General features: G+C 44.8%; 1 protein-coding gene and 1 long non-coding RNA gene across 5 annotated transcripts in view; both read right to left on the bottom strand.

Moving 5' to 3' along the window:
• Positions 1–22,368, bottom strand: part of LOC116828710 (complement receptor type 1-like) — a 306,270-nt gene that overhangs the window by 119,062 nt on the left and 164,840 nt on the right. For 3 of the 4 annotated variants that reach the window (XR_012655701.1, XR_012655702.1, XM_075064831.1), the window contains exons 8-11: positions 10,214–10,282; positions 8,381–8,569; positions 6,023–6,211; positions 4,405–4,504 (exon numbers count right to left, since the gene is read on the bottom strand). Coding sequence is in view for 2 of the 4 variants with exons in the window: in XM_075064831.1 (XP_074920932.1) it covers positions 4,405–4,504; positions 6,023–6,211; positions 8,381–8,569; positions 10,214–10,282 (547 nt within the window). In the remaining 2 variants the exon portion in view is untranslated. Of the gene's footprint in view, positions 1–2,125; positions 2,209–4,404; positions 4,505–6,022; positions 6,212–8,380; positions 8,570–10,213; positions 10,283–22,368 lie in introns of all 4 variants that reach the window. The other variant, XM_075064832.1, reaches the window with a different exon arrangement.
• Positions 18,477–22,362, bottom strand: LOC142046726 (uncharacterized). The gene is made up of 3 exons (XR_012655705.1): positions 22,197–22,362; positions 20,032–20,220; positions 18,477–18,926 (listed from the first exon to the last, which is right to left on the bottom strand). It is a non-coding gene; the product is annotated as an uncharacterized LOC142046726 (long non-coding RNA).

Consider the following 22,368-nt stretch of genomic DNA (forward strand, 5'->3'; position numbering starts at 1 on the left):
AACAATGGGAATATAGGTTGGCTGAGTCTGAGCGGGTCAGTAAGTGCACCAGGACCCTTTAAATGTCCCAACGTACATTCTACCCACCATTCTGCATTTGCTCAGGCCTATACTTGAACAGCTCCTGACTACTGTCCAGGCCGCCTGTGTATGCTCATGAGCCATGGCATTAAGGGGGTAGGCTGGGTCCCCAAGGATAATATAGGCTTTCAACATCCCCATGGTTATTTCTTGGTCTGGGAAGTAAATCCCTTGCTGCAGCCGTTTAAACAGAGTAGAGTTCCCGAAGATCGGCGTCATGAACCCTTCCAGACATCCCACATTATTTGTGTGGTGGAAACGTCCCTTGTGATTCACCAGTGCTTGCAGCACCATTGAAAAGGTGCCGTTGCGTTTACGTGTAACTGCTGCCCTGGTGCTCTGGTGTCAAGGAGAGATCTGGATTCCATCTATCGCCCACCACAGTTAGGGAACTCCATGTGCAGCAAAGGCATCCAATATGGACCCTGCACATGTCCCAGAGTCACCACCTTTTGTGCAGCAGCTCAGTGATTGCTTTCGGCACTTCCAACACAGCAGCTCACAGTAGATTTGCCCACTCTAAATTGGATTCCTGACTGACCAGTAGCTGTCTGGCATTGCAAGCTTCATAGGGCATCGCCATTCACTTCTTAACTCGTGAGGGCTGCTCTCATTTTTGTGTCTTTTGCACTTCAGGGGCAGGGGAAAGCAAGTCACAAAGTCCATGAAAGTGGCCCTATGCATACGAAAGTTTTGCAGCCCTGGGAATCGTCCTACACCTGCAACGCTATGCGTCCCACCAGTCTATGCTTGTTCCGGGCCAGAATCGGCATTCCATGCATGAACCCGCCCCTTTAACACCATGATCTCCAAAGCGCCGGTGCCAGCGGTTTGAGAGAATTCTGTATCCATGTCCTCAACACTCTCGTCGCCGCGCTGCCGCCTCCTCCTCGCCTGGTTTTGCAGGTTCTGGTTCAGCATAAACTCCACGATCGTGCGCGAGGTGTTCACAATGTTCATGGCTGCTGCGTTGAGCTGAGCGGGCTCCATGCTTGCCGTGGTATGGCATCTGCACAGGTAACCCAGGAAAAGAGGTGCGAAACAGTTGTCTGCCGTTGCTTTCACAGAGGGAGGGAAGGAGGGACGGGGCCTGATGACATGTACCCAGAACCATCCGCAACAATGTTTTTTGCCCCATCAGGCATTGGAATCTCAACCCACAATTCCAGTGATTGGAGGAGACTGCGGGAACTATGGAATAGCTATGGGATATCTACTTCCAGTGCAATGCTCTGGAAGTAGTGTGCTTAGTGTGGCTGCATGCACTCGACTTTATACAATCGGTTTCCAAAAATCGATTTCTGTATCGGAGTAATCCCGTAGTGTAGACATACCCTAAATTATAGCAGATATGAATGAAAAATTAATGCAGTCACATAAGACACCACATTGTAAAATGAATAATCATTAGCTACTGAAAACCATGATCTGATCCCTCAAGAACCTCACAAAGAAGAAAAGCTGCTTTTCTAGGGACTGCGTAAGTATTTATCTTGTAATACAGGCAGGAAAATCATTGCAAAAATGGATAAACCAATCCCATTTTAAAGCTTTCTACAATATAAAGGGATATTAACTATTCTCTCACACAGGCTCTCATTTTCCAAGCCTGCACTGGTCAGCCATGTGTTTGACAAAACACCAAGTAAGCACAGAATCATTACACGTGGGCTGTCTAGATGGGGTATCTTAATATTTACCCTAGCACATCATCATAGGTAAGTGTCAGCGTATTTCTACAGTACAATTATACACCTGGAGCTGGCCCATGCCTGCTTTCTTGGGCTAAGGGGCTGTTTAATGGTGATGCAGATATTTGGCCTTGGGCCTGTGACCTTCCCACCTTGCAAGGTCCTACAGCCCCAGCCCGAGCCTGAGCCCAAACGTCTACAACACAATTAAATAATCCCTTAGTCTGAGCCCCGGGAGCCCGGATCAGCTGGGATGGGCCAGTCACAGATTTGAATTGCACTGTAGACATATGTCAAAAGCACTGTAATCACTATTTCAAATTATCCAAATAGATTGTTTCAAATAGCCTGACCTTGACAGGTTGGAAGTTGACTCCATTCAACTTGATCTCCCTTCAGCACACATTGGATGAAAGTTGGCCCATGTAATGTGACCCTAAAGAAAAGAGAAAAAGTTTCTTACCTAACTCTCCAGTTGGTCCTATAATAGTCCAGAACTTTGGAAAAGGGGTTCTTTCTGCTAGTAAGTGATGCTCTAGGGTCATTTCTGCTGTAAGTACCAACATGATCCCTAGGATGAAGGAATGCTGAATAGTTAAAATCAATGCAGAACAAGCAAATAGGTGGGTATAAGACTGCAGAGACCATGTTAGCAGGTGAAATCCTTCCCCTTCAAGTCTACACTAGCTAGATGCTTGGGAATTTCTGGGCAATACTTTTGTTAAACTTTAGCAAAGGGAAACAAGTAGGTCTCTCTTCTCCACATTTTTTAATGCTTTGTATTTCTTACATCTCCAGAAGGTGGAAGAAGTCTCTAAATAAGTTTTAGAATTTGAAAAACACTAAGGAAATTAGTAATTTTCCAGACTGTTAATCTTCTCAAAGTGTACACATGTGAAAGAGGTTTGGATTTGCAGTGCGGAGGCTGCATCACACCTCCCTCGTCCCAATCTGCAGAACCGTGCTTGGGATGTGTGCTGTTGGCATTCAACACCTTTGATTACAGTCCCAGATAAATGGGGAGCAAAAGGGTATTTCTGTCACTCTGGAAGTCAGTAGCTCAGCCTGCTTAGTGCCATCATTCCTCTTCCTATTTTAACTCTGCTCTTCTACCAAAGAGTTGGCAACAGTCCACATCCAAGACCCACTCAGCTAGACCTCTAGCTAATTCTTGCACAGGAAGTACTGCATACCGGCAATGCAGTCACTTAGCCTTCACTACTTCCTTTAACACTACAGGCGAAACGTCGTGGCCTTATTTATCTGGCAAGGAGGTTTAGAGAAACAGATGAGAAGCGCACCTAGTAAAGCTGGTCTCTGCAGGGTCTTTCACTGGTCTGCTGAAATGACAGGGACCAACAAGGATAGACACGAACATCATTTGTAGCCAGGTGGCTTACTGCTTTTCTTTCAATTTAAAACATAACACCCAAAGGCCACTTGTGCTGACAGCAGCAACAGGGAGAGAAGACAGCTGTCCAAGGGCTGTCCCGCTGCTGCCACTCTTTCAAAACCTGAACATCTCAATGTCCAACCCTAATCAGCCCATTTAAACCCAAAGCTTTCATTGGCAGACAATTCCAAGGTGTGCAGCTCCTGTACACTTCTGCATAGGAAAATGTGAAGTATCACAACAATAGCTTGGACATTCTTGTGGGTGTAACTCAGATGCAGTATTGCCTAGAGGAAAAATCACTGGACTGGGACTCAAAGTTTGGATTCCATTCTCATTTCTGCATCTGGCCTGTGGGTAACCTTGGGAAGTCACTTCCCCTCTGTGCTTGTTTCCCCATCTGTAAAATGGGGTAAAGAATACAGCCCTCCTTTGTAAAGTGATTTGGTATCTGATAACAGCTAGTTGTTATTACATCGCTTGAGAAGTAGGCTGATGGCTCAGCTACAGGAAAAGGCATTCTCTGTGTCTCCCAATCTCTGTGGGGTTTGAAGACAGAGAATCATAGGACTGGAAGGAACCTTGAGAGGTTTTCTAGTCCAGTCCCCTGCACTCAGGCAGGACTAAGTATTATCTAGACCATTCCTGACAGGTGTTTGTCTAACCTGCTCTAAAAAATCTCTGATGACAGATTCCACAACTTCCCTAGGCAATTTAGTCCATAACCAGCCCCTCTCAATCATTCTGATCCCAGCACAGGAAATCTAACCCTTGTTGCCTGCATGGACCACTAAAATGGGTGATACAGTGACAAACAAAATGATACATTAATTAAAACGAAGGCATCCATGCTCATGCCATGTGCTTCCCTGTTCAGTTACTCTGATGTCCAGAAAGTACCTGCACAGTCCAATGAAACTAGAATCCAATCACATATTATGGGAGTTTTTTCCAGCAGCAGCTTGAACAAATTGAAGTGCACCCCATGATACCGTAGCTGCACCTCCTTCCACCCAAGTTAATCTTTCAACTGGAGGACTGAGGGATCATGAGACACACCTGGCCAAATTCAGCTGGAAGGTTATACTTTTTAAATAGGGCCCTGAAGCCAAGACAGCAGATCTGTAGCACCTGCTCAGATTGTGTTTTTAAATTAGATCGGAATTTCTATTATTAATTGTCCACTGTTCACCAAACTAAGCTCTGTGAATTAATCAGCACCAGTTTCCCAACACTCACCCGTCATCACAAATGATGTTTGCTCTTGCACCATACAGGTCATTGGTTATAACAACAGCTCTGCCATGCTCTGGTCCTTTTGGAACACCACAAGATTTCCCTAGTACATAATAAGATCAGTGTTAGCGTGTTATGTTGATGCAACAAGCTAAAAGACTTAGAAGAGACTATGGCTGGGATGGCCAAACTGTGGCTCATGAGCCGCATGTGGCTCTTTTACAGTTAAAGTGCACCTCACAGAGCCCTCTTACCAAACTTGGAGGGGGAAGGGGGGGAAGAACGAGAGCTTGGGACCTCTGCCTTGGAGCAGGGTGGTGGGCTAGGGGCTTCTGCCCAGCAGGGAGGCAGGTCTCACGGCTTCAGCAGGAGCCTCCTGCTCCAGCTCTTCAACTTCTGTAAGATTGTTGTATGCTGCTCAAAGGGTCAGTAAGTTTGGCCACCCCGGACTATGGCAACAGCTGACTAGCAGTCCAGTTAGTTCACTTGCCTTTCTGGCATTTTTATCTCCTACTTAATTGTGGATATTCTTAGTGTCCATATTAAGTGTTTAATTATATCACTCTGTCAACTTCAATGGCAGAGACTCCTCCTACTTATTACCATAAAGAACACACTATCAGAAATTCACCATGTCCATATTCAAAACAGAGGAGACATGCTGCATTCACAGAGCTAAAGAGAAAACTACAAATAGCACTAATGAGTATATTGGGAAAACACTTCTGTCCTTGATGTGGACAAGGATTTTTGCACATAAAAACATATGGCCTATTATATACACCAAGTATTTTCCTAATCAGGCATGTCAGACTACTTGAGTCTAAGACTACACAAGAAATTCACAACAGTATTAAGATATAGCCTATGTTTCTCAAAAAGAATATAATACAGACAGGCAAGGAGCTGTGGTTAAGGGTGACACTCAGTTGGCTCCTTTCACTCACCATGTATTAATGAGGGTTTTGCATGGAATACAACAGATACAGACTCAATATAGGTAGCTTTGCCAAAACTTATGGTATTCTTCACAATGCAAGCCGTTTGTCATTAAAGTTTTGTTATGCATTTTGGTATTTGAACAACTTTGCCATATATATAGTTATTACATATTGCATTTATTTTTAAAACTGTGATTCAGTTTGGTTGAACCCTATGCTGAATGAGTGGTCTCTGAGGCTAGAATTATTAAAATGTGCGAATTTTAACAGCAGCAAATAATACTATTATTCTCCTTCACATAGTTTCCAGGGGTAGTGTGCTTACCATTTTAAAATGAATATTTACCACAGTATGATATTAACTTTACTGCATTATTTGTCATTTCCTATTGCTGCTGGGATGCACATTGAAGACAATGAAAACCTAAACTACTGCAAGTGCTGCCTAATGTTCAATAGTACTCACTTTGCTTTCTCTCTCTCGCCATTTAAAGCTTAATTGAAAATAAACATCAAAACCCGACAAAAAGGTTTTTCAAACTAAAATTGACAAGCCGCTGCTGAAATGTGAACCCCAGTTGCTTAACACAAAACACTCCTATCTGCTCACAGGGGGCCACTCCTTCAATGGAGAGAGAAAAGTGACAAAAAAAAAAAAAAAAAAAAAAAAAGACACCCACCTCTGCAGAACTCAGGGGCTTCTGACCATGTTAAATTCTCAAGACAAGTAATGACAGGTCTCAGTTCGGTGCTCTCATATCCTGGATGACAGACATAACTCACAGTAGTTCCACTAGGAAGGTAATTCTTCGTCACATCTTCCTTACTTAAGGCAGCAGATTTTAACCTTGGTGGGGCACCACAGGCAGCTAGCAAAAAGACATGATCTGAAAGATTTAGCTATAAAGATAGGCATAAAATTTGTACTTTTAGCTTTCTATATATATACATATATACACATGTACATATATACAAACACACACTTTTTTAAAAAAACACGAACACTAAGTATGCACAGCTCTGTAACATAAGTGAAGGTACCAAACAAATAATAGGTACCCTGCCCCAAATTTTATGATTTAGAGGCAGCAGCAGCTGATACAGTACAGCCACAGAACAGCATATGAGCATTAGAGCAGGACGCTTTACAAAATATGTAGGGGAAGGGAGATTTTTAAGGAAGAGAAGCAAGCAACTTGGACAAAGTTAACTGGGTGCTGCTCCAAGCTGCAAGTGATAGGAACTAAGGAGTAAAAAAGAAAAGGAAAGAGCTAAGAGAGAGAAAGGCATTAGCAGATTAAAGCATGTAGAAAGAGAAAGACAGATTTCCCCCCTGCTCCTCATCTCCAATTCGAATGGAACATTCTGTTTACAACCACTGCACTGTTGTCTTCTTCAACTTTAACTTTGTGACCCTTTCCAGTCTATGTCCATCCTCTCCACTTTATTGAAGTCTCACACAATTCCAAGGGCCTCTATCCCACCCCATTCTCCTTGACCTCTTAGTGCCTTAGACCATTTTTACTTCTTTAAATCCCATCATCTACTGGCTTTTGTCACTCATCCTCTCACAGTTTTTCTCCTGACTCTTCAGTCTCGTAGTTTCAGGTCTAGTTTGGTGGATCCTTCAACTCTCCCACACTCCACCCCTCCATCAGCGAGAATATGCCAGGATTCTCTCCTTGACCCACCCTCTTTTCCTTGTGCACCCTGTCTTTGGGATCCTATCTGCTCTCACAAATTTGGATGCGATTGTTATATTGAGAACTCACAAAACTCCCGTTTTGATTCCCTGCCAGTAGCTTAAACTGCATATGGCAAAAACAGAGATTGTGTTCCCTCACAAATCTTTCCTTCTCCACGTCCTCAAGCGCCACTGATTGAACAAAATCCTCCTCCTCTCAGCCTCTCATGCCTGTAATCTGGGCATCAGTTTTGACTCAGCCCTTTCTATTGGCACTCATGTCCTGGTTATATCCAAATCTTGCCATTTTCCCTTCTGAAGTTCTCCAAGATCCAGCTTTTCTCAGTGCAGACTGCCAAAGCTCTTGTCCAGGCCCTTATATTCCTCTCTATGGACCTGGCTTTTTTCAGGTTATCTCAGCTCTATTCTGTGCATCCCTCCACCGGGACTTTTCTTTACCATATCAAAAATAAGCTTCATGTCATCTCTTTCAAAGCTCATCTCATCACAGCCCTGCCTTACCTACCATCTCTCATCTCATGTCAACTACTAGCTGAGCTCTACCAACATACCCCACCTTCATCACCTCTTAATTCACTTCTAGAGAACCTCTAGGCTTTCTTCCTTACCTGTCAGATGGGCTCCCTGAAAAAAATCACAGCCACTACCTTAACCTCTAAACCCCCCGTATTTCTGCTGTAGTGCCTCTAGAACCCTGATATTTTATACAAGCCAGAAACGAGGCAAGCCGCACTGCACGCACAGCTAACCTACATGAAAACATGCTGCCCTCCCACCCCGCCACCTTCACCCATTTGTTTCACCCATTTGTTGCATTTTCTTGTTAATCTGGATTTAGAGTTCTTTAGGGGACAAACTCTCTCTTTATTATGTTTGTACAGAGCCTAGCACAAGGGGCCCATGATACTCAATTAGGATCTTTATGCAATACTGTAATATAAGTGGTACTATGCAGGTAAATCATTTCTGAAACAAGTTTATTTCATATTTTCCTGGTGATGCAGCGAAACTGTCTGAGCATCCTGAGGATGGAGGCATCCTCATCTATTTCTGTGCGGTCAAAATTCAAATATAAAATTACTTCCCATTCCTGTCAATCTAAACCGCACATTGCTGAATCAAGTTGTCTCACTGATGAATGCTCTCAGATTGCTTTGCAACGAGATTCTTGAAGAAGCAGGTTCATTGTATATTGTCACTGATCTAGCAAGAAACTTGAAACTAGTTATTAAAACTAATTTTGTGTAGACCTATTCAGTGGGGAAAAATCTGACATTTCCATCAGCAAAGGGTGGCCCGAGCAAATTTGTTCCAGAGAAAATAAAATACTTACCACCACAAAACTCTCCAACGGTTGACCACTTGGAGTTTGAAAGGCAAACGACAGTGTCTGACTTTCCAGGGATTTTAACGAAGCTATCGTGGCACCTGTACGTAACTTGTGTGCCGATAGAGAAGCCCTCTGTGCGATCAGTATCATGGGGGACGGCATGACTGAACCTTGGCAGGGGCCCACACAGACCTATCAGAAAAACAGAAGAACATACTCATGTTAATAGGAGAGAGATTTATTGTAAATAATTTCACACAGCTGCATTCATTGAAAAGGATCCTGACATACCTTAGATGCTAGAGGGACCTGCCACAGGCAGGTGAGCCCCGTTGTGGGGGGTTCCTCAGGTTTTCCAGTAACTTATGAGAACAGACAAGCTTCCCACAGCAAGGGGTTAAAACTAAAGGAGTCTTCACTGCTGTGTTCTACTTGCTTTTGCTCAGGTATGGTAAATTCCGCTAGGTTAAGTTATCTCAACAGGAATTAGCCTAGTGAGAGCAACCCCACTGCAAAAGAATGGTGGAGGTGCAGAGAGCGATTAGATTAGCAGCACAGAGTAGCTGAGTCCCCACTGCATGATGAGCTCCAGCCTAAGCAACTCTCTAGCTCCCACTCACACTCCAAGTGAGCCAGCTAGGGGGCCAACTTGAACTCGAGAGATTCACCCTTAAACAAAAGCTTCTTTTGACCACCATGAATCCTGTGCTCAGAGCTAGAAGAGATATTTCTTCCCCTTACAATCACCAGTTTTATTTGGGGGGGGGGGGAGTTTCAGGGTGCTTGGGATTGTTTTCAGCATAGACACTGTATGAAAAGGAATTTTGTGAAAGGAAAGATCATCAGTTCACTCATCTGACTGTTCTGAAAATCATATAAACAGTCAGGCCACACACGGAAAGACATCAGATGCCACAAGATGACTAGTGTGACTTTTACAGTGTTCGTATCTGTCAAAACAGGTTAAAAGAAAAGAGGCCCAATCCCAGAATTGCTCCTTCTCTCTCCTACAAATATGTCAAAGCTCTGTCTCCTCACACACAAGTGAAAGTACCACTGAACAACATTGCTAAGACAAATAAGAAAAAATGCAAGTAATTTTACTCATTTCATTTTCCTTAATGTTTTTGAGACTGCACAGTGCGAGATGTCCACATGCATTAGGCGTACTGCCCTTGTAGCCACACCACCAATTAATTCTTTGAACCGTAACCAAACCAACAGTGAAGATTAAAGAACAATTTTGGAGATGGATAATCTTTGGCCCAGTCAACATGCCTGGAGTGCCATTCACTCTGGGCTGAGGGTGCAGCGATGGGATCTGAATTGTGGGGGGCACAGAGCTGGGGCAGGAGATTGGGACATGGGCTTGGGATGTGGGTTTACTTCAGGTGGCTCCCTGTCAGTGGCACAGCAGCGGTGGCCCCCATCAATCAGCCCAGACAATAATATTCCTTACCCACCGTATTGGCCACTCCCGATTCTCCTTTTGAGAGGAATCAGAGGATCGGGCCAAAGTCAGAGCTCCGTGGGAATCCTCTGGAAAGTGGAAGGGGGAAAAGGACCCCCTCAAAAGGCTTTGATAACTAAAAGAAATAGTGCAGGAACAATGAGAGGGGTAGGAAAACCAGGAGAGCATGGAGTGTGCACATGAACAACGAGCTCTCTAGCAAGTTTTTAGGCAAGTGCTAAGTGAGCATCATCATATTTGCATCTGTGAATAGCAGAATTATAGAAATTAAAATGACTTTCACACTGTACATTTCATTTTTATTCAAGCGGCAGTTTGAACCCAAAATTCTAGACTTTTAGCAAATCAAAGTTCTTCCAATTTACCTGAGGAAGTACCAGCTACTTCTGTTCCTTTGGGAGGGACAGTTGTGGGTTTGTCCTGGGTAATTATGACTAAGGCAAAAAGAAGAGGAAAAAGCAGTTATGAACATTACATCAGTCCCCCATCACCAGCTGGCCACTCAGAACCAAACTAATGTTTAGGAATCTGCATCTTTAGAGAGAACACACACTTATCCCACTTACATGTTGTCACGGCGAGAGCTCTGGTACTATCAGTTGGACTACCCTGCAGCCTACTGCTGGGATCCCATTCATATATTCTAGGGAAAGCCCATCGCAGCCCCTACATTGAGCTGCCTACCACTCCCCTTTATAAAATTTCTCTCTCTCTCTCTTTTTTTTTTTTTTTTAAAAGAGCTCTAACAGTTCCGTGGCTTGCAGCAGGGATGCGAAAGGCTCAGTGTGGTGTCTCTTGCTGCCACCATGAGTTACAAACTGCCAAAATCTGTCATTTCCCTTTAGTTTTACTCATCAATACTTCCTAGAGTGACTTCTAAAACCCCTGAACATGCTGTTCTCACTCAGCATTCTCTGCAAGGCATTGTCATGTACAACTCAGAACTATGCATCTCTATCCCTCACATCAAAATATCCTTTGGTCAAGGAGAAGGTGCAGCGTGTTAGGAACCAGGACATGATGAGTTCAACTCTCATTATTTTTACTGACTGTGTTAACAATCCTGTGCCCTTCAAAATCCAAGTTATCACTGAGCAACCCACCCTCCCTGAATGAAAGTTACACAAGCTAGGAAGAGAACCCAGATCTCTAATACGGCAGACCCAAGTCTCATTCACTTAGCCTAACTGAAAGAATGTGCCAAATCTAAATACTTGGCTTTGCAGTGTGTACAATAAGGCTATTCGTGCATATATAATTCAAAAATATCTATATGATTGACAATCTAAATTGAGTGAATATAAAAAATACACATGAAAGGTCTGTAACAGTTCCTCTGCAACAAATCCAATCATAAATTCTATTTAAAGCCATAAAAATAGCCTGACCTTGACAAGCTGGAAGTTGACTCCATTCAACTTGATCTCCCTTCAGCACACATTGGATGAAAGTCCGTCCATGTAATCTGAACCTAAAAAAAAAAAAAGAGAAAAAGTTTCTTACCTAACTCTCCAGTTGCTCCTGGAATAGTCCAGAACTTTGGAAAAGGGATTCTTTCTGCCAGTAAGTGACCCTGTAGGGTCATTCCTGCTCTAAGTACTAACATGACCCCTAGGACCATGGAATGCTGAGTAGTTAAAGTCAATGTAGAACAAGCTAATAGGTGGGTATAAGACTGTAGGGACCATGTTAGCAGGTGAATCCTTCCCCTTCAAGTCTATACTAGCTAGATGCTTGGGAATTTCTGGCCAATACCTTTGTTAAACCTTAGGAAAGGGAAACAAGTAAGTCTCTCTTCTCCACATTTTTTAATGCTTCTTATTTCTTACATCTTGAGAAGCTGGAAGAAGTCCCTAAATAAGTCCCAGAATTTGAAAAACACTAAGGAAATTAGTAATTTTTCAGACTGTTAATCTTCTCAGAGTGTTCGCATGTGAAAGAGGTTTGGATTTGCAGAGTGGAGGCTGCGTCACACCTCCCTCGTTCCAATCTGCACAACAGTGCTCAGGATGTGTGCTGTTGGCATTCAACACCTTGGATTACTGTCCCAGAGAAATGGAGAGCAAAGTACTAAAATGGGTCTCTCTGTCACTCTGGAATTCAGTAGCTCAGCCTGCTTAGTGCCATCATTCCTCTTCCTATTTTAACTCTGCTCTTCTACCAAAGAGTTGGCAACAGTCCACACCCAAGACCTACTTAGCCAGACCTCTAGCTAATTCTTGCACAGGAAGTACTGCATACCGGCAAAGCAGTCACTTAACCTTCATTACTTCCTTTAACACTACAGGCTAAAGGTCGTGGCCTTATTTATTTGGCAAGGAGGTTTAGAGAAACAGATGAGAAGTGCACCTAGTAAAGCTGGTCTCTGCAGGGTCTTTCAACCAGTCTCCTGAAACGGCAGGGACCAATAAGGAAAGACATGAACACCATTTGTGGCCAGGTGGCTATTGCTTTTCTTCCAACTTAAAACATTACACCCAAAGGCCACTTGTGCTGACAGCAACAACCGTGGGAGAAGACAGCTGTCCAAGGGCTGTCCCGCTGCTGCCACTCTTTCAAAACCTGAACATCTCAATGCCCAACCCTAATCAGCCCATTTAAACCCAAAGCTTTTGTTGGCGGACACAGTTCCAAGTTGTGCAGCTCCTGTACATTCTGCACAGGAAAATTTTAAGTATCACAACAATTGCTTGAACACTAGGATTCCTGATCGTGGCACTTAGAGGACAACGACGGTTTATTCTTGGGCATAAGCTTTGTAGGATGATGATGATGATGAAGGGTTTCTAGCCCATGAAAGCTTATGCCCAAATGTGTTAAGTCTCCTAAGGTGCTATACGGACTCTTCATTGGTTTTTTGAGTACAGACTACCACAGCTACCTCTCTGAAACAATAGCTTGGACATTCTTGTGGGTGCAACTCGGAATGCAGTATTGCCTAGAGAAAAACCACTGACTGGGACTCAGGAAACTTGATTTCATTCTCATTCTGCCTCTGGCCTGTAGGTGACCTTGGGAGTCACTTCCCTCTTGTGCTTCAGTTTCCCCATCTCGTAAAATGGGTAAATAATACTGCCCTCCTTTGTAAAGTGATTTGATATCTGATTACTGTGAGTTGTTATTATATCACTGAGAAAACATAAGATGGCCATACTGGGTCAGACTAAAGTCTTTGAGCCCAGCATCCTGTCCTATGACATGCCGAATGTCAGGTGCTCCAAAGGAAATGAACAGACAGGTTATCATTAAGTGATCCATGCCCTGTCACCCAATCCCACGCTTCTCGGCAACAGAGCTGGGACACCTCTCTGTCATCCTGGCTAATAGCCATTAATGGACTTATCTTCCATGAATCTATCTAGCTCCTTTTGACCCCGTTATAGTACTGCCACTCACAACACCCTCTGACAACGGTAGTCCAGAGGCTGACAGCGCGTGGCGTGAAAAAATATTTTTCTTGTGTTGTTTTAAACCTGCTACCTATAATTTCATTTGGTGGCCTCTTGTTTTTGTACTATGAGAAGGAGTAAATGACACTTCCGTATTTACTTTCTCTATACACTCATGATTATTATAGACCTCTTCATATCCCCCCTTAGTTGCCTCTTTTCCAGCTGAAAAGTCCAGTCTTATTAATTCTCCTCATATGGAAGCCATTCTATACCCCTCATTTGTTCGCCTCTTTCTGAACCTTTTCCAATCATTCAATATATCTTTTAGAGATGGGGTGACCACATCTGCCACACAGTTTCAAGGTGCAGGCATGGACATGGAACTATACTATAGAACAATATTGATATTTCTGGCTTATTATCTATCCCTCGAGGCTTCACTACAGGAAAAAGTATTCTCTTTGTTGTCCCAATCTCTTGTGGCTGAAGACAGAGAATCATAGGACTGGAAAGGATCTGAGAGTTTTCTAGTCCAGTCCCCTGCACTCAGACGGGCTAAGTATTATCTAGACCATCCCTGACAGGCTGTTTTCTAACTTGCTCTTAAAATCTCACAACTCCCTAGGCACATTTATTCTATAACCAGCCCCTCACAATCATCCTGATCCCGCACAGGGAATCTAACCCTTGTTGCCTGCACAGACCACCTAAATGTGCAGTGAAAAAACAAAAGGCTAGTATTCATTAAAACAAAGGCATCCATGCTCATAGCTATGTGCTCCCTTTCAATTACTCTGATGTCCAGAAAGTACCTGCACAATCCAATGTAACTAGAACCCAACACTATTATGGTAGTTTTTGCTACAGCAGCTTTGAGAAATTGAATGCACCCCATGTGATACCGTAGCTGCACCTGCTCTTCCTCCAACTTAATCTTTAATTATATTGGAATTCCTATTAATTTTCCACTGTTACACAACAACTAAGCTCTGTGAATTACATGCATACTGGGTGCCCAACACTCACCCGCATCACAAATTAATTTGCTTTTGCCACATACAAGTCATTGGTATAACAAGAGCTCTGCCTATGCTCTGTCCTTTTGAACACCACACGATTTCCTGCACACAGAACAAGATCAGTGGTAGTGTGTTATGTTGATGCAACAAACTTCTAACAGACTTAGAAAGAGACTAGGCCAGGTGACTAACTCTGGCTTGTGAGCCTCACGTGGCCTCTTTACAGTGAAAGTGCAGCTCACAGACCTTCCTACCAGATTTGTCGGGGGAAGCTTCGGACCTCTGCCTTGGAGCAGGGCTGGTGGGCTAGGGGCTTCGTCCCAGCATGGAGGGGGGTCTCAGTGGCTTCAGAAGGAGCGGGCTGAAACCCGAGCCCCAGCAGGTGCCCCTGCTCCGGCTCTGAACTTCTGAAGATGTTCGTATGCGGCTTGAAGGGTCAGTAAGTTTGACCTCCCCTCGGACTATGAAATGGCAGACCAGCAGTCCAATTAGTTCACCTCTCTCTGCATTTTTTCTCTACTTAATTGTGGATTATTCTCTATGTCCATATTAAGTGATTGATTCTATCACTATGTCAGCTTCTAATGGCAGAGAGCTCAGAGTTCTTTGTTGATGCTTCTCTGGTGCCAGGCACTTATTACCATAAGAACACTACCAGACATCACCATGTCCACATGCAAACAGAAGAGACATGCTGCATTCAGGGAGCCACAGAGAAACGATAAATAGCACTAATGATTATATTGGGAAACATCCTTGATGTGGACAAGGATGTTTGCACATAAAAAATATGGCCTATTATATACATCAATTTCCTAATCCTGCATGCCAGACTACCTGAGTCTAAGCCCTGGTCTTACACCTATGAGTTAGGTTGAATTTAGTAGCGTTAGGTCGATTAACCCTGCATCCACCCACACGACCAAGCCTGTTTTGTCGACTTAAAGGGCTCTTGAAATCATTTCTGTACTCCTCCCGGTGAGGACCACTAAAATTTACCTTGCTGGGTCAAATCTGGGGGAGTGTGGACGCAATTCGATGGTAGGCCTCAGAGCTATCCCAGGATGCTCCATTGTGGACCGCTTCTGACAGGCCACTCTAATTCAGATGTACTGACCAGGTAGACAGGAAAAGTCCCGGGAACTTTTGAATTTCATTTCTTGTTTGGCCCGCATGGTGAACTGATCAGCACAGGTGACCGTGGAGTCCCAGAATCGTAAAAGAGCTCTAGCATAGACCGGATTGGAGGTACTGGATCGGATCGCTGTATGGGGAGAAGAATCTGTGCAGGCAGAACTCCATTTCAAAAGAAGAAATGCCAATATATCTGCCAAAATCTCCAAGGGCATAATGGACAGAGGCTACAACAGGGACACACAGCAGTGCCCCATGAAAGTTAAGGAGCTCAGGCAATCCTACCAAAAAACAAAGGATGCAAACGGTCACTCCGGGTCAGAGCCCCATACATGCCGGTTCTATGATGAGCTGCATGCAATTCTAGGGGTGGCCCCTACCACTACCCCACCACTGTCTGTGGACACCTGCAAGGGGGGAGTCTCAGGCAACAGGGATGAGGAGTTTGAAGATGAGAAGGAGGTGGTTGGGGATAGCGCACAGCAGGCAAACAGAGAATCCCTCCTCCCTAGCAGCCAGGAACTGTTCATCTCCGTGGAGCTAATACCCTCCCAATCCTCCCAAGGCGGGCTCCTGGACCATGAAGTCAGAGAAGGAACCTCTGGTGAATGTACCTTTGTAAATATAACACAGAGTTTAAAAGCAAGCACGTTTAATGATTAATTTACCACGCCAAGCCAGTAGCACGTAATCTGGAATCACTGCAGAACAAACCCTTGCAGTGAATGGGCCTGGGCTTTGGCTGTTTGCCTTTGGCTGCAAATAAATCATCCCCACTGTTAGCCATGCGGTGGGGGTAGGCCAGTTCATGCTGAGCTGTTCGCGTTTGGCTGACCAGGATCTTCCCTGATACTAGCCATGCTGTTTTCGGGGGGTGAAGAGGGATGTGAAGCAATCATCCCAGAGAATTGGGGCGGGGGGTTGGACTGTTCAGCACATTCACTCTAAAACCACAGCCCCTCCTTTTAAATGGAGAATCCAACAGGCTTTGCTTGGTATTGGAAAGCAGGGCGCTGCTGTTTGAAACCGTTCCCACATATTATGAAGGTGGAAGAAGCCGAAACCCTTTGCTTTACCAAGGCTGCCTGCAAGCCAAATTCTGTTGCTCAGCCGAGTGTGTGTGACGTCTCACACCAAACCGGCAGGCACTCAATATAAGAGGCAAAATGCGACCTTGTACCAAAAGCACATGTGCTATGTAGTATGAATCGCTTGATTCAGTGTGAAATAGTCTTCCCTTTGTTCTCTAAAAGGTATCTTTTTAATTACTATTCTCCCTTTTTCTCCTCCTGCAGCTGCAAATGTTTCTATGCTCCCCCTATCATCTCCATCCCAGAGGCTAGCACAGATTAGAAGGCAAAAAACCCCACATTCGCAACAAGATGTTCTCAGAGCTCATGCAGTGCTCCCGCACTGAAAGAGATCAGCAGACTATGTGGAGGCAAACAATGGCAGAGTCCAGAAAAGCATTAAATGAACACGATGAGAGGAGCGAGGAGCACGCTGAGAGGAGGCAAGACGGGGGAGCAAACTGATATGCTCAGGAATCTGGTGGAGCTGCAGGAAAGGCAGCAGGAGCACAGGCTGCTGCTGCAATCCCTGTATAACCATCTGCCCGTCCCCTCAAGTTCCATATCCTCCTCACCCAGATTCCCAAGAACGTGAGGGGGAGGCTACAGGCACCCAACCACTCCTCCCCAGAGGATTACCCAAGCAACAGAAGGCTCGCATTCAATAAGTTTTGAACTGTAGTGTGGCCTTGTCCTTCCTGGGCTACCTTGTAAGTTTTCCCTCCATTTGTGTTATGAATTAATGAAGAATGCATGATATTAGAACAATAATGACTTTATTGCCTCTGGAAGCGGTGATCGAAGGGGGGAGGTCGGTTAGCTTACAGGGAAGTAGAGTCAATCAAGGGGGTGGGTTTTCATCAAGGAGAAACAGAGAACTGTCACACCATAGCCTGGCCAGTCATGAAACTGGTTTTCAAAGCTTCTCTGATGCGCAGGGCGCCCAGCTGTGCTCTTCTAATTGCCCTGGTGTCTGGCTGTGTGTAACTGGCCAACAGACGGTTAGTCTCAACCTCCCATCCCGCCATAAATATCTCCCACTTACTTTCACAGGTATTGTGGAGCACACAGCAAGCAGCAATAACAATGGGAATATTGGTTTTGCTGAGGTCTAATCTAGTCAGTAATCCAACCCAGCGAGCTTTTAAACATCCAAAAGCACATTCTACCACCATTCTGCACTTGCTCAGCCTATAGTTGAACAGCTCCTTACTACTGTCCAGGGTGCCTGTGTATGGCTTCATGAGCCATGGCATTAAGGGGTAGGCAGGGTCCCCAAGGATAACTGTAGGCATTTCAACACCCCCAAGGGTAATTTTCTGGTCTGGGAAGTAAGTTTCTTCCTGAAGCTCTTCCAGAAGACCAGAGTTCCTGAAGATGTGAGCATCATGCACCTTTCCCGGGCATCCCATGTTGATGTTGGTGAAACGTCCCTTGTGATCCACCAGTCTTTGCAGCACCACTGAAAAGTGCCCCTTGCGGTTTATGTACTGGCTGCCAAGGTGGTCCGGTCCCAAGATAGGGATATGGGTTCCATCTATCGCCCCCCCACAGTTAAGGAACCCCATTGCAGCAAAGCCATCCACTAGGACCTGCACATTTCCCAAAGTCACTACCCTTGATAGCAGCAGCTCAGTGATTGCGTTGGCTACTTAGATCACAGCAGCCCCCACAGTAGATTTACTCACTCTGAATTGATTGCAAGCTTCCACAGGGTTATCGTCACTCGCTTCTCAACTGTCAGGGCAGGTTTCATCCTGCACTTCAGGGTGGGGGAAAGCAACTCACACAGTTCCATTAAAGTGTCCTTATGCATGCAAAAGTTTCACAGCCACCGGGAATCATCCCATACCTGCAACACTATGTGATTCCACCAGTCTCTGCTTGTTTACTGGGCCCAGAATTGGCATTCCACTGCATCAACCTGCCCCACCGCTGCCATGATGTCCCAATTGCCAGATCTGGTACTTTCAGGAATGTCTGTGTCCATCAGGGCCCATGCTTTGAAGAGAAGTCTGTGTCCATGTCCTCAATGCTACGTGATCGCGCTGTCGTCGCCTCCTCGCCTGCTTTTGCAGGTTCTGCACATACTGCAGGATAACAAGTGAGGTGTTTACAATGCTCACAACAGCAGCGGTGAGCTTAGTGGGCTCCATGCTTGCCATGGTATGGCGTCTGCAGGAGAGCAGGAAAGCAGAGTTGCAGCAGAAGCAGTGGAGGACGATGGTTAGCATCGCGCACATTTCTCAAGGAAGAACACATGTACCCGAGAGCCTATGACAGAAAACATGGAGAAATTCGCTATCGAGGCAATAGCAGCAGAGCAGAGTGGCAGCAGAAGCGGTGTATGATGATGGTTTGCAGACATACTGCACTGTCTGCTGCCAGCAACACCCAGGACACAACAGCAGTGGTGTCGGTCAGCTGAGCTGAGGGGGCTGCACGCTTGCCGTGGTATGGCATCTGCGCAGAAAAAAGGCATGAAACTATCGTCTGCCATTGCTTTCACGGAGGGAAGGGAGACTGACGACATGTACCCAAAACCACCTGCAACAATGTTTTTGTCCCATCAGGCATTGGGAGCTTAACCCAGAATTCCAATGGGCAGTGGAGATTGTGGGAACTTTGGGATAGCTACCCACAGTGCACCACTCTAAGTTGATGCTAGCCATGGTAGTGAGGACGCACTCCGCCAACTCAATGCGCTTAGTGTGGACATACGCAATCGACTGTATAAAACTGATTTCTAAAAATCGACTTCTATAAAATTGACCTAATTTCGTAGTGTAGACATACCCTAAGACTGCACAAGAAATTCACATCAGTATTAAGATATAGCTTATGCTTGTCAAACAGAACACAACACATACATGCAAGCAGCTGCGGTTAAGGGTGATCACTCAGTTGGCTCCTTCCTCTCATCCTCTATTAATGTAGAGTTTTGCATGGACTACAATAGATATAGACTCAGTATAGGAAGTCTTGCCAAAACTTATGCTATTCTTCACAATGCAGGCCATTCATCATTTAAATTTTGTTATGTATTTTGCGGTGTTTGAATAACTTTGCCATACACTTAGTTATTAAATATTGCATTTATTTTTAATACGGTGATTCAGTTTGGTTGAACTGTATGCTGAATGAGTGATCTCTGAGGCTAGAATTTTTAAATGTGTGTGAATTTTAACAACAACAGAAATAATACTATTATTCTCCTTCACAGTTTCCAGGGATACTGTGCTCACCATCTTTAAATGGATATTTACCACAGTATGATATTAACTTTACTGCCTTACTGCCTTATTTCCTATTGCTGCTGGGAAGCACAACGAACACAATGAAAACTACTGCAGGCACTGTCTAACGTTCAATAGCACTCACTTTGCTTTCTCCATTTAAAGCTTAATTGAAATTTAACATCAAAATCTGACAAAAGGGTTTTTCAAACTAAAATTGACAAGCCGGTGCTGAAATGTGAATCAGCTGCTTAACAGAAAACACTCCTATTTGCTCACAGAGGGCCACTCGCTCAATGGAGAGATAAAAGTGACAAAAAAAAGACACCTACCTCTACAGAACTCAGGGGCTTCTGACCATGTTAAATTCTCAAGACAAGTAATGACAGGTCTCAGTTTGGTGCTCTCATATCCTGGGCGACAGACATAACTCACAGTGGTCCCATTAGGAAAGTAATTCTTCTTCTCATCTTCCTCACTTAAGACAGCAGATCTGATCCTTGGTGGGGCACCACAGCTAGCTAGCAAAAAAGATACAGGGTCTGAAAGATTTAGCTATAAAGATAGGCATAAAAATTGTACTTAAACTTTCTATTTATATATAAATACACATACACATATATGTATATAAAAAAAACTTAAGTGTGCACAACTCTGTAACATAAGTGAAAGGTAGCAAACAGATAACAGGTACCCTGCCCCAAAAGTTTATGATTTAGAGGTTGCAGCAGCTATTACAGTACAGCCACAGAACAGCACATGAGCATTAGAGCAGGACGCCTTACAAAATATGTAGGGGAAGGGAGATTTTTTTAAAATTACTTTTAAGGAACAAAGGCAAACAACTTGGACAATGATCACTGGGTGCTGCTCCAAGCAGTGGGTGATATGAACTAAGGAGTAAAAAAGAAAAGGAAGGAGCTAAGAGAGAGAAAGGCATTAGTAGATTGAAGCATGTAGAAAGGGAGAGACAGATTTCCCCCCTGCTCCTCATCTCCAATTCTAACTGACCATTCTGTTTACACCACAGCATTTTTGTCTTCTTCAACTCTAACCTTGTTACCTCTCCAGTCTGTGTCCATTCTCTCCACTTTATTGAAGTCTCACACAATTCCCAGGGCCTCTACCCCACCCCATTCTCCTTGACTGCTTAGTGCCTTGGACACAGGGGTGGCTCTATGTATTTTGCCACCCTAAGCACGGTGGTCAGGCAGCCTTTGGCGGCATGCCTGCAGGAGGTCTGCCGGTCCCGTGGCTTCGGCGTACCTGCCACCAAATTACTGCTGAAGCCGTGGGACTGTTGGACCTCCCGCAGGCATGCTGCTGAAGGCTGCCTGACTCTTCCACCCTCACGGCGACTGGTGCCTGGAGCCATGAGGGACGCAATCGGCTCTGTGCGACTCTCCCCCGCAGGCCTTTGGGTGCTGGTGCCTGGAGCCGTCCCTGCTTGGACAGCATCAATCATTTCTACTTCTTTCAATCCCATCATATACTGGCTATTGTCACTCCAGCCGCTCACGGTTTTTCTCCTGACTCTTCCATCTCCTACTCTCGGGTCTAGTTTGGTGGATCCTTCAACTCCCCCCACTCCCACCCCACCAGTGAGAATCTGCCACGATTCTCTCCTTGGCCCACCCTCTTTTCTTTGTGCATCCTGTCTTTGGGATCCTATCTGCTCTCACAGCTTTGGATGCAATCATTATATTGACAACTCACAAAACTCCCGTTTTGATTCCCTGCCAGTAGCTTAAACTCCACAGGGCAAATACAGAGCTTGTGTTCCCTCGCAAATCTTTCCCTCTCCACGACCTCAGTCGCCACAGACTGAACAAAATCATCCTCCTCTCAGCCATTCATGCCTGGCTGGGGATTGGGGCATGAGCTTACCTCGGGCGGCTCCCTGTCAGTGGTGCAGCAGGGATGCTAAGGCAGGCTTCCTGCCTGTCCTAGCACCGCGAACCATTCTGAGCCTCGGAAGCAGCCAGAAGCAGGTCCAGCTCCTAGGTGGAGATGCACAAGCAGCTCCGCATGACTCTCTCCCACAGGCACCATGCCCCCAGCTCCCATTGGCTGGGACACTTATGCAATTTTGTAATATAAGTGGTACTGTGCAGGTAAATCATTTCTGAAACAGTTTTATTTCATATTTGTCAGATGATGCAGCAAAACTGTCTGAGCACCCCAAGGATGGAGGCATCCCCACTTATTTATGGGCAGTCAAAACTCAAATAGAAAATTACTTCCCATTCCTGTCGCTCTAAACCGCACATTCCTGAATCAAGCACAAGTCGTCTCACTGATGGATGTTCACAGATTGCTTTGCAACAAGATTCTTGAATAAGCAGGTTAATTGTATATTGTCACTGATCCAGAAAGGAACTTGAAACTAGTTATTAAAGCTAATTTTGAGTAGGCCTATTCAGTGGGGGAAGTCTGACATTTCCATCAGTGAAGGATAGCCCGAGCAAACTTGTTCCAGAGAAAATAAAATACTTACCACCACAAAATTCTCCAAAGGCTGACCACTCTGAGTTTGAAAGGCAAACGACAGTGTCCGACTTTCCAGGGATTTTAACAAAGCCATTAAAGCACCTGTAGGTCACTTCTGTGCCAATAGGGAAGCCTTCTGTGCGACTAATATCATGGGGGATGGCACGACTGAGTCTTGG

This window comes from Chelonoidis abingdonii, chromosome 4 (genome assembly GCF_003597395.2).
Source record: "Chelonoidis abingdonii isolate Lonesome George chromosome 4, CheloAbing_2.0, whole genome shotgun sequence".
Taxonomy (NCBI): domain Eukaryota; kingdom Metazoa; phylum Chordata; order Testudines; family Testudinidae; genus Chelonoidis; species Chelonoidis abingdonii.